General features: G+C 37.0%; 2 protein-coding genes across 2 annotated transcripts in view; both read left to right on the top strand.

Annotated features, from left to right (window-relative positions):
• Positions 1–13,531, top strand: part of LOC123867369 (centaurin-gamma-1A) — a 307,921-nt gene that overhangs the window by 129,674 nt on the left and 164,716 nt on the right. The window lies entirely within an intron of this gene.
• LOC123867373 (platelet endothelial aggregation receptor 1-like) lies at positions 3,083–8,275 on the top strand. Its single transcript, XM_045909377.1, has 6 exons — positions 3,083–3,267; positions 4,438–4,558; positions 5,109–5,176; positions 5,262–6,983; positions 7,578–7,702; positions 8,045–8,275. The coding sequence occupies exons 1-6, from the start codon at positions 3,173–3,175 to the stop codon at positions 8,077–8,079; spliced, it is 2,166 nt and encodes a 721-aa protein (XP_045765333.1). The 5' UTR covers positions 3,083–3,172; the 3' UTR covers positions 8,080–8,275.

Raw genomic sequence — 13,531 nt, 5'->3', positions numbered from 1 at the left:
TTTCGGTGACAAATTTTTTTTTATCTAAGTATAATCTTTGAACAGACTGGAATAGAATGAAGTGGAATGGAATAGAATGATAAATTTTTATTCCTGTAAACTATTAGGTAAACTTCAAAGTGTTCTTGAATGGTCAGAAAAATTTAACACTGGTTCGGAATGCCGTTCCTACGTTTTCTAGGGTTTCGTACCTCAAAACGAAAAACGGAACTCTTATAGGACCACTTTGTTGTCTATCTGTCTTTCTGTCGTGTGTGTCAAGAAAACCTCTAGGGTACTTCCCGTTGACTCAAAACCATGAAATTTGGCAAGTAACCTAACTGCGTAATTTTGGGTAGTTTTTTTAATCGATAAAGAAAGTTTGCGACATTGTTCAATAAAAAATTTGGAATCCAACTCCTCAATCCTGATGTTGCAGGGGACCTGACTACTAAAGCTAATGGGATTTAGAATGTGTCGATCATTTATTGATATTGAAGGTAGCTATACCAAGTAAACACTTTGTCGTTGACCTCAACTCTGATGCTGTAAGAAATTGCATTCCTAAATCCTGGTGATCCCTCGGGATTTGAAAAGGATCATTCGTTTAAATGTTTTTACGTGGTACAGAAACAAGTGCATTCCGGGGACGGGTTATTATGGAGAGGCAACTTTTGTTCTGGGAAATGAAAGGACCCCACAGGATTTTTAAAAACCTAAGTCCACGCGGGCGAAGCCGCGGGCATCAGCCAGTTGAAAATATATTTAGAAGCTACTATAAGAATAGGTACCTATTTCCTTATGTTTTCTTGTATGGCAGCGCGCGGTTTTAAATTATAAATTGCACGTCCTGTCCTTTTTTGCAATACAATTTTTTCTCAATATCTACCGCTTTATCTCATAGCAAGATTCCGTAAGACATAGTACAGTGAAAATAGGCAATATATACAATTTTTGCAGTTTCCACGTCAGTATCCGTCGAATAACAGCGTAAGCAGCAGAGCTGAGTTTACCATCCAGTGTTGATATATGGGTGTTCCATAGAAGCTTTGCATCTAACGTTATCCCGAAAAACACAGGGTTCTCCTTTATTTTCAACATATGATTATTTGAATGAATTTATGTCATTTAAGGTCCTGGTATTGGGCAGTGTGAACACACTTAGATTTCTTTGCATTTGGAAGTAAATTGTTAGCAATAAATCAGAGAGTGACCTGTGATATGGCATTATACTATACATTGTCAAAAATTATAATATTTAAGCTGTGCGTGTTGCGTGAGGAAGAGGTTGCAAGAGAGCTGCAGGGTTTGATGCATGCGCTATTGCCAGTGAACATGAGACATATTATTACCTACAGGCATACGTCTGAGTAGGTAACGTATACATACGTCTAACGCAAGTTGAAATGTACCAGTGTATTTAGGTCTAGATAGTAGACCTATCCACAAGTTTAGAGTCTGGTGCAGTTTCAATGTGGCCCGTGTGTTTAGACCAGTTTAGATTGTCAGTTTCCGCCCCCCGTCACCGTCGGGGGTTGGTCGTCCCCCGCACCTCACCACCCCTCTTGCACAAATCGAGACAGCACGAAATTTTCAAGATTTCTGGGTGTAATTTCTGGTTTTCGTAGTTCCCACATAATTATAACAATATAAAATATATAACGATAATTTTTTTACTACATAATATTCATTAAATTTTCTAGGTCTGTGGTTTTTCCAAATTTCATTAAATTGCTTCGTTGTCTAGAAAAACGAGCACAAAGTTGGGCCTTTTTTTAAAGAAAAATACAAATCTTTGAGCCCCTGTAATTTTAAAACTACATATTTTTAGAAAAATCTAAAACACCACAGACACAGATATTAGTTTCTAGACTATGTCTGCAAAATTTCACGGACTTTGGTTGCTTAATATTCAAATGAAATGGGAACTACGATTGTATGGAGTAAGTGACGGAGAGAGCTCTGTTAAAGCACCTAGGTATATAATGTCACGCACTTAGAATAAGTAAGTATCAGTAAAGCAGATACAGAAACATTTCTTTCATTAGGCGTCCAACATTACATAGATAACATACTAATATTATAAAGGAGAAAGTTTGTATGTGTGTGTGTGTGTGTGTGTGTGTGTGTGTGTGTGTGTGTATGTTTGTTATTCCTTCACGCAAAAACTACTGGACGGATTGGGCTGTTTAGAATGGAGATAGATTATACCCTGGATTAGCACATAGGCTACTTTTTATCCCGGAAAATCAAAGAGTTCCCACGGGAATTTTAAAAAACCTACATCCACGCGAACGAAGTCGCGGGTATCAGCTAGTATAAAGATATGGTAGATGCTTTTGACGATTCAGAAGTACTTGTAAAAGTTTTTTGAATTTTATTTAGAAGAATTTTGAATTTTAAGGGTAACAAGTAGGGTAGGGTAACTAACACATATCAACGCGGAAACGGATCGGCATCGCCGCAACTCGAGCCGTTCGATACCCATTGTGTGAAAATTCAAAATTCAAAATATTTTTATTACCCGACTGCGGCAAAGCCAAAAGGAAGGGTTATGATTTTAGCAGTCTATGTATGTATGTATATACGCCTGTATGTTTGTATGCAGATTCTGTGTGTTTCACCATAGCGCCTAAACTACTGGGCCGATTTTGATGAATGAGGTGTCAATTGATTCATTATAAAAGTCCGGGTGACATAGGCTATATTTTATACAAAAAAAGTTGACCTAACGGATGTTACATAAAAAAAGTGTCCAAAAATATTTTTTTGCTATTGTATCGAGTGGGATGTCAAATGAAAGAGAAGAAAATTTTAAATTTCACTATAATATTACAGCGTTTATTAAGACGATATCGGTCGGTTTTTAGTTTTCAACTTTATCTTGTTCAATTAAACGTTTACAAGTACTTTTGAATCGACAAAAGCATCTACCACTGCTTCGGAATGCCTTCACTACTGCAACGCACATTCAGCAACGTAACGACGACTCGCACTTGGTCGGTTTTTATGTAATTGAGATTGAGTAATACAAAAATAAATTATAGCCACCCTATTGATAATAAAGTGTAGGCGAAAAAATCCTCCGATATAGAATAATGTGTTGTGTGAATAATTTCTCATTTTGTCATTGTTCCGAGAGCGATACTGGTGCGAAAATAAAATTAATACGCTTAAATAATGGTTATACAACATGTTTCCGCCAAACTTAATGTTTAGAGCCAGTGCGTTTGTGCTGATTGCTGTGCTATCTTGTGCGGATTGTCAAATATGTAGTAGAAGAGTTCAGTGAGTATCAACCTTTGAGATATATATTAATTTTTTTAAAAGGCAAACATCTAACACTAAAATGAGGTATATCTTATCGCCGTTTAACTTAAGCCAAAGGTATTGAACCTCATCCATTTCAATTTTTTTTTCTTTATTTTTTACACTCCAAAATATATCTTCGCTTTAGTTACCATGAGACGCTAGTAAAGTACCTAGTCTCATTTTTTGCCAATTTTATTATTTATTATTCGAGGATTATTATTCAAGAGCTAACTTGTATCGGAATTTAAAAATATACATATTGGTTTTTAACCCCCGACCCAAAAAGAGGGGTGTTATAAGTTTGACGTGTGTATCTGTGTATCTGTGTGTCTGTGTATCTGTGTATCTGTGTATCTGTGTATCTGTCTGTGGCATCGTAGCGCCTAAACGAATGAACCGATTTTAATTTAGTTTTTTTTGTTTGAAAGGTGGCTTGATCGAGAGTGTTCTTAGCTATAATCCAAAAAAATTGGTTCAGCCGTTTAAGAGTTATCAGCTCTTTTCTAGTTTTCTTGTTGAAAAGAAGGTTAGATAACCGTTAGGTTCTTAATATTATGTCAATTGACAAATGTCAAGCTGTCAAGATGGACGTTGCCTAAATACATAATTATTTATTTGAAAATGATGTTTTGGAAAACTCAAATACTTTGGATCGTCGGGAGTGTTATAAATTTTTAATTTACACTTGTTATAGCAAATAGTTCAAGATTAACTTATTAACTTACACTCAAGCACCCTGAAATACAAATATCTAGAGGGTTTTCTGATTAAAATGTAAAAAAAAATCAAGGTTATTTTCTTATTGTGGTAGATGTTTTTGACGATTCAAAAGAACTTGTAAAAGTCTAATTGAATAAAAATATTTTGAATTTGAATTTGAATTTAGTTTTACTAAGTCTAGAGTAGGTACAGAGTGCCTTTACTCTTAGTTGAAAAGTAAAGTTTAATCATTTTCACTACTTGGTAACACCCCTCTTTTTGGGTCAGGGGTAAAAACCGACGCGCTGTGTTTGATTATATATTTGAATAGCTTCATAAGTTTTAACCTATAGATAAAATCTTTTATAGAAAATTTCATTAAATCACCCTTGGTTGACCGTGAATGCTATAGAAATTGATCAAGCTGTTGCATGTTTAATTTTTCAGTTTATTACGCTGGGTGCGGGAGACTTACATGCAAACTTATCGGGAATCTTATAACGGTCATTGCTTTTTCCGTTGCACCAAATATCGTACGCGTTCGTACCAAGCTGTAAGGACGGTGCCGGTAAGACTATCTGTTTATCTCTTCTAATCTCCTAAACTAATCCAGCATTACTTGTCGAAGGTGGTTCTCAGAGGTGAGAATAGCTAAAAGAAAGGTTGCCTGGTAGAGATTGCTCTAAGCAATAAGGCCGCCTTTGCACACAATTGTTTTTTTTTGTTTTCTTCCTTTTTTGTTGTGTTCCTTTTCATGTTATTGTGTGCAATAAAGATTGCATCTATCTATCATCTAAATTAAGAAAATGGCCAAATGGCTTACTTGATTAGGAACCTTTTTTTAGGACTAGCGCTTGGCTGCAATCAGACCTGATGGCAATTGATGATGTAGCCTAAGATGGAGCGCACTTATCTAAAAGATGCCTATTCAGCCTATTATTATATTAAAAGTAGAGGGGAGAACTGACGCCAGTAGGGCATTCCATATCCTTGCGATTTGGATTAGAAACGGGGAAGCAAATCGCTTCGTACGTGTCCGACGAATTTCAACTACGTACAGATATACTTTCGCCTTGATAGGATTTGATACAAGTTTGAAATGTTTAATATTTTTTCAGAGAAACGTCGTGGAGTTTAGAGATGAGTGTTGTCTTGGTTATTATCAAGCGGAAAGCCCTTCTAACCAGTAAGTTTGTATTGGGATAACTCTTTCGGTCTTATTAGAATTTCTTCACATTCACACAAATCAATGAACTAGCTATTGGTTTCAGGATTAAATGTGAACCGATCTGCAGACCCTCATGTCAAAACGGCTATTGCAAAGCCCCTGGCCAATGTGCTTGCTACGAAAGATATCAGCTCGCAAACTACATGTGCTATCCTATGTGCGATAAAAGTTGTGGGCACGGAAAATGTGTGGAGCCGAATAAATGCCAATGTGATTTTGGATACCATTTGCAAAATGACACTTGCGAACCGCGTTGTACTGAGCCTTGTGTCAACGCGACGTGTATCGCTCCAGATACATGCGAATGCCTTGTTGGATACAGAAAAAATGAGAACAACCTTTGTCTGCCATACTGTTCCAGCGGATGCCCTCATGGAACTTGCGTGAGTCCAGATAACTGCAGCTGTGATGATGGTTGGTATAAAAAGGAAAATGCTTGTCTACCACGTTGCGACACTGAGTGTGGAGGCGGTAGTTGTATAGCTTCTAATGTTTGCGAATGCTTCCTTGGCTATGAGAAGACGGAAAATGGAACATGTACACCTTATTGTTCAAGTGGATGTTTCCATGGAACTTGTGTCAGCCCAGAAAATTGCACTTGTAACAATGGGTACCGAAAAAATTCAGAGGATGAGGTTTGCTCACCTGTTTGTGATTTTGATTGTGGTGTAGGTGGTACATGTAGCGGTCCAAATGTTTGCGATTGTCACTTTGGATACGAAAAATCAGAAAACGGATCCTGTATTCCTCTCTGCCATAGCGGATGTGTTCATGGAACTTGTTTCACCCCGCATATCTGTACTTGCGACAATGGATGGGAAAAAAATGTAGAAAATGATACCTGTGAACCAGTTTGTGTTGTCGCTTGTGGTGAAGGTGGTACATGCGCTGGTCCAAATGTTTGTCAATGCCACAGTGGTTATAAACCACATATTAATGGGTCCTGTATACCTCATTGCTCTAATGAATGTCTCCATGGTACTTGTGTTGGACCCGAAAATTGCTCCTGTGATATTGGATGGCATAAAAAAATCGACGATGGTGCATGTTACCCTGTTTGTGATCCTAGTTGTGGCGAAGGCGGTACTTGTATAAGTCCAAATGTTTGCCAATGCAACTCTTCTTATGAAATAACAGTGAATGGGACATGTGCACCTCATTGTTCTAAAGGTTGTCCGAACGGCATTTGTGTACAACCAGAATTGTGCCAATGTTTGGAAGGCTGGAGCAAGAATGAATTGGGGGATTGTGAACCTAACTGTGACAAACCTTGTGGTAATGGTACGTGTATATCACCAAATATATGTCAATGTTTCAACGGTTATAAGTTAGATGAAGATAACTTATTTGATTTTTTCAATGAATCGCTGTGCATTCCTGAATGTAAGGGATGTAATGGAACATGTTTAGCGCCAGATGTATGCAGTTGCGGTGAACCATTTGAAGCAAAGTATGTTTCAATCAATGGCGGAGATTGTAATTGCGACACGAACTGTTCTGAAGACAGTATTGAATGTGACCATATTGTTTGTGTTCCAAATGTAAATGATTGGCAAACAACCACTGATGTGACAGATGATAATCTCTCAAATGCACCATACCGTCCTAGCATTCCTTACGGTGATAATGACGCAGTAACTGATGGACCAGTCGATAGTAAAGCTGTTACTGAAGAGTTAGATGTAGATGACAGCATTACTAAATCTATCAACAGTACTGAAATGAATGAAAGCAGTTCTTTAGTAAATTCTACGAAAAGTTATTGGTAAGCATTACTACTTAGTAGATACTTCACATTTACAATTAAGGTGGAAGCTTAATAACTCATCAACAATGAAGTTTTAAATTTCATTCTTCGTTTTAGATTTTTATTACTTAAGAGGGCTCTCTCCGTCACTCGTTTCATACAATCGTAGTTCCAATTTCATTTGAATATTAAGCAACCAAAGTCCATGAAATTTTGCAGACATATTCTAGAAACTAATATCTGTGTCTGTGGTGTTTTAGATTTTTCTAAAAATATGTAGTTTTAAAATTACAGAGCCTCAAAGATTTGTATGAAAATTTCTAAGACCGCGTAACTTTGAAACCAAATATTTTAACAGAAATCTGGAAAACCACAGACATAGATATTAGTTTCTAGAATATGTCTGCAAAATTTCATGGACTTTGGTTGCCTAATATTCAAATGAAATTGGAACTCCGATTGTATGAAACGAGTGACGGAGAGAGCCCTGTTAATCGTGATGATCCTGATATTTAGATACAATTTTCCAAGATTAGGTGATATTCTTGATATCAATGATATTTTTGCGTTAGGTTCAGTGGTTTAGATGCTTAAAAATAAATCTTTTTTCAGGTCCCAATACTGGATATACATCGTTGTTTCTGTTATAGTTTTAACAACAATTTTAGGCCTAGTTTTATTTTTGAAACGGAGAGCACTTTCGCATTACTTTAACGGAGGCGCTTACCCTGTTGAAGGTACGATTTTCAAATTCAAAAAATATATTTACTTCCGTATGCCAACTTGTGGCTTTCATGGTATGTCAAAACTACCACCAGTTTGGAAGCAAGTCCTGCTATTTTTTTTATTGTAATAACTACTTAATTAGTTTTGAATATAGGCGATTTCTGTCATTAGTAAAATTTTTAAAACAAACCGATATAACTCGCCTTCCCTATTCTTCAGAGGTTGATTCCACTTCTTCCTTATCATACTACTTGCCTACTTGAGCATAGTTCACCTAGTCACTAGATGAACAGACTTGTCACTAGGTCCTAGTGCATCATGCTTTTTTAAAATTAAATCTTTTTTTTTTTCAGAGGAAAAAGCAATCGATTTGTCGACATCTTTTTAATGAACCAAGATCTGGAATTCTGCCGTGAAATCTCAATTTAGAGCACCGTTAGTTATACCTGTCACAATGAATACTTTTAGGGAGGTAAAGGATCCTAGCTGGCTGTGTTTCTAAGGTTGAGATCTAAAAGCGTTCTTTAACTTTGCTCAGATTTAAGGCACTGTTAAAACGAGCATTATATCGCTAACATAAATCTGTCTCATTGTATATAATAATAAACATTGTAAATAATAATATTAAGTAACATAGTTTTCTTTATAATTATTATTAAAAAAATTGATTTTATGAATTGTTGTATTTTTATTAATTTCCTCCGCCCTATCAGTTTATTCCAGACGACATCTCTGTACAAGATGATCTCAGTTATTAACAGGGCTCTCTCCGTCACTCGTTTCATACAATCGTAGTGCCAATTTCATTTGAATATTAAGCAACCAAAGTCCATGAAGTTTTGCAGACATTCTAGAAACTAATATCTGTGTCTGTGGTGTTTTAGATTTTTCTGAAAATATGTAGTTTTAAAATTACAGGGGCTCAAAGATTTGTATGAAAATTTTTAAGACCGCGTAACTTTGGAACCGAATATTTTAGCCGCTTTTGCGTGATTGAGTAACAAACATCCAAACATCCACACTTTCACATTTATATTATTAAGTAGGATTAGTATTAGCATTAGTATGGATTAGATTAGAAGACATCTAAACTCGTGGCGTGTGGGAATCCCTACAAGAGACCTATGCCCAGCGGTGGGCGTCTATCGGCTGATAGTGATGATGATGGAGTTAAATTAGAGTTGATTGCTGAAGTGGCTGAACTCGGATTTCCGAGCATTCTAGGTCGCAGCTGTATCGAGGTTGACCCAATACTATTTAAAGCTTCAAACAACTGAATTAGGACGTTACTGACGACAACAGTTTATATTTATACTTACCAGCTGATTGCCCACGACTTCGTCCGCGTAGAGTGTTTTGTAAAAATCCCGTGGGAACTCGTTCCTTTTTCTGACCGACTTATTTTCAGTGCACTTAGGTAGAATAACTCAAAATTTAAAAAACTTCCGACACAAAAACCTCTATAAGAAAACTAGAAAAGAGCTGATACTTGAGCTGATACTTGAACTTTCAAACGGCTGAACCGATTTTCTTCGATTGTAGCTAAGAACTACCTCTCGGTACTACACTCTCGATCAAGCCACCATTTCAAACAAAAAACTAAATTAAAATCGGTTCATTCGTTTAGGAGCTACGATGCCACAGACAGATACTCAGATACACACGTCAAACTTATAACACCCCTCTTTTAGGGTCGTCTATATTTTCTTAATCTCGGGTCTGGTCTGCTGGAACGAAGTCGCGTGCGTAGGCTAGTTTAAAATACATAGGTACCTAAGTATTTACTATAAGGAACTTAATATTCAGTTTACTCATTTCAATTTATTTTTATTACATCGAAACGATTTCCTATCAATATATTTTAATACCATTATTAATAAACACGTTTTCATTGTTTCAGGTAAAACGCGGACAACATGCAGTCCAATTTTGTACAACAACACGACATGGCTTTGAGCTTTGTATAATGATATTGGCGTAAAATATTATAATTACATTTTCTATATGGATATTATATGTAAGTATAACGTTATTATAGGTAAATATAATTAATAATGGACGTAAAAATCATCATCATCACCCGATAGACGTCTTAGTCTGTTAGTCAGATCTATAGATCACTTATAGGGACTTCTACATACCTTCTATGGTATTGCGCCGCTTTAATGCAGTGGCTCGTTTGATGCAGTCTGCCCACCCTAATGAAGGGTCTTCCAACGCTGCGCTTTTTGGTGTAAGGTCGCCATTCCAGCAGCTTGGGATTCCAATGTCTATGGGTTTTTGAACTATGTGCCCTATCCATTGCCATTTCAACTCAATCCTCAACTTCGCAACCCGTTAGCTATGCCGTCAGCTATGTCAATTACTCTGGTTCTTCAACGAATCTCCTCATTTCTGATTTGATCACGTGAAGAAATTCCAATCATAGCTCTCTCCATCACCCGCTGAGTGACTCTGAACTTTCTTATGAGACTTAATAGTAAGAGCTTATAAAGTGAACTTCAATTAATAGGGCTCCGTTTTGGATACGGATCCCTAAAAAGGAGGGTTAGGTACTTGTTACCTACGTTAAAACAAACAGACGACATTTGTAGTCTAATTCTTTACTGAAACGACTACAAAGAGGGTTCATTCAAACAAACCCTCGAAGTTTCCGAATTTAGTACAGCTAAAGTGACAACTTGACATCGGTAAGGAAGCGGTTGGGTGTAAATAAAATAAATGGATTGAAACCCGCGCGGGAGCTTTGGCAGAGATGTCAAATGTGACGAATATTTATTGTCGCTATGAAAAGTTTCCTTTTCCGTTCCTTTTTTTAAAAAAAATTGGTCAAGTGCGAGTCAGACTTGCACAGAAAGGTTTCTGTATCATGTATCGTTCAAGAAATAACTTTTTTGTTTTAATTTTAGGGTTCCGTACCCGAAGGGCGCCAACGGGACTCTTTCGCTTAGCCTCCGCTGTCCATCCATCCATCCGTCTGTCTGTCAGCTGGCTGTAACTCGTCAACTGTAATAAGTAGAAAGTTGAGATCACAGAATGTGTATTTCTATTGCCACTATAATTTGACAAATAACAAAAATTTCAAAATGGTCGCCATGAAAATTTAAGAAAATAAAAAGTAAGTATTATTTTTTGTACGATGTGTGCAGGTGCGACTCGCACTTGACCAATTTTTCCCAAAAATGGTTTGGGTTTTTTTAGAAATTCCATGAAAACTCTTTGATTTGCTCGGATGAAAAGTATCCTATGCCAAAATTTATGAGCTTCAGGCTAAACATCAGGTATGAACCAATATTTATGAGCTTCTTCTATCAAATATTAAATGTAATATTCACATAAACGAATGTTACCGAAAACAGTATTTTCAAACAGAAAAAAATACTAGTGAAAGTTGTAAAATAGCATGATAAAATGCACACGTTGCTCGCAAATTAAAAAAAAAAAAAAACAAACGGGTGATTGAAAGTTACGAATACAAGTACAGTGAAAACGATATTTAATCAATACATTCTATCTACATTGTTCGGTATTTAATAATAACTTTGTGAACGGTGAATGTGAACTGAACGAATGGGAGTGAATACTGAATTTTGATGATACTCGTATCTGTGAAATTTTATGAACTTTTCGGTGTTCTAAATAAAGTAATGTTTAAACATTCGATCGTTGTGAAATACTTTCGACTCATAGTTCTACATGAGGCCGTGACGCTACTGCCCAAAAAAGGATCGTAATGTGTACAGGGTTCATTTATGTAGGTATGTATGTGAGTTTCTTTATTTCGCCATAATTTCTAAATGCCTGAACAAATCTGTTCTAATGATACCCCATGCCTGGATGTATGGGGTATCGTTAGAACTCTTACATCATGACGACTGACACTGCATAATTTTTGACGTGACAACGTCTTATAATTCGATAAAGCCGGCTGCACGCACGAAAAAACATGACTCATGCGGCGTTACCGAGGGAACGCCGCATGGAACGCCTCAGAGCGAGCTCTGAGGCGTTCCATGTAAGGCTTGAAGTGCAAGCGAGAGCGCGGAACGAGCGACAAAGAAGCACAATCGGCCTTTGTTGTCACGTTCAACTATCGTCAGTAAACCGACTTTACAGACAACCAATTATTTTTTTGAAAAAAAATCAATATGGCGGTTTGGACCCGCCAGTACAAGCGACTATGGACGGCTACAAACCTGGCTATGTTGCTGACTGTACTATAGGTATATGAAAATGTCGTGGTAAAACTTTACGGTTAACGTACCGAGCGCTTTCAAATTCGTCTACACAAGCCACCACTGGTAAGCGGGTCTTTCACTTGACCGATTTTTTAATTAAAACCATCCCCACACAAACTAAACTAAAACAACGTAGGTGTATATGCTTTTGTTTCAAAGGCTTTGTGCTATGAAAGCTGTGGCATTACGAGGGAGCGTCAAGAGAGAATATAAATAAACTTTATGAAAATGAGCATCACTATATTGTTGTATTTAACATTTTTACTAGAGGATGCCCCCGACTTCGTCCGCGTGGAATTAGGTTTTCAAAGATCCCGTGGGAACAGTTTGATTTTTCGGAATAAAAAGTTGTCTATGTCAATTACATGGACGCGAGCTACCTTGGTACCTTTCATACAAATTGATTTCATACAAGGATGGGTCTTTAGGAATTCCGTGGGAACTCCTTGATTTTCCGGGCAAAAAGTAGCCTATTTATTTATTTATTTATTTATTTTATTTTACATCTAATTGAACGGCAGTGCCACTTACACGAACTAGATGATTATTACACAAATACAAAAAGAGAAAAATAAAATAAAAGGTAAAGCTAGAACAAAATATGTTACAATAAAAGATTTTAAATTTTGAATGTATGTACGCTGAGAGCACTGAATGATCCTGTTCATTCAATGCTCTCCGCGTACCTCAGTAACTCCTGAACCAACGATGTCCACCCGTCATTGAATGGATCCCATTGATCATTTATATCCGAGAGCGCGTTGAAGGAAGCCAATGAACGCGGTATCGGTGCCATAGATCGAGCAACAGTACGATGAACTGGTACCACGAAAAGTTTATTCTTTCGTGGACGAAGATTATTATTTAATTTAGGTACTCGTATACGACAGAGTTGGTCATGAAGGTCTGGAGCGTCGACATCCCCTCGCAAAATTCGGCACATGATTTTTAGTTGGTCGCTAGTCCGTCTGACCTCCAAGGAGTTAAAACCCAAGCAACCTAAAAGAAATTTGGTTGGATATAGGAAGGGGTAATATCCATAGCAACGCTTATACAAGTATCTTAGGAAGGCCTTTTGCACTTTTTCTAACATAAGTCCATATTTTTTCTCGTACGGATGCCAGACACAGGTACTTGTTTCGAGTTTGCTTCGGACCAAGGCATAATATAGTAACCTTATTACTAAAGGGCTATGGAACTCCCGAGAGTTACGCAATACAAATCCTAATCTTCGAAATGAGTCAGCTGCCACTGTATTGATATGGTCTCGGAAGGTTAATTTGGTATCAAAAGTTACGCCTAAGTCTTTCACATTTTGTACTCTGGGAATGGGAATTCCATCCATTTTATATTCATGTATCAAGGGATACCGAACTTTACCAAAGGTCATGACTGAACATTTGTCACGGTTGAATTCCATTTTGTTCGTTTTACTCCAGTTACATACAGCTGTTAGATCGCGTTGCAACTTGAGGCAATCTTCGGCAGAAGTTATTTCTAATATAAGTTTTAGGTCATCAGCATATAATAGACATTTTGCATATTTTATACATTCTGGAAGATCGTTTATCATAATTAGGAAGAATAGGGGTCCTAAAATAG

The sequence above is a fragment of the Maniola jurtina genome, chromosome 8 (assembly GCF_905333055.1).
Source record: "Maniola jurtina chromosome 8, ilManJurt1.1, whole genome shotgun sequence".
NCBI lineage: Eukaryota > Metazoa > Arthropoda > Insecta > Lepidoptera > Nymphalidae > Maniola > Maniola jurtina.
This window is presented reverse-complemented; position numbering and strand designations above follow the sequence as displayed.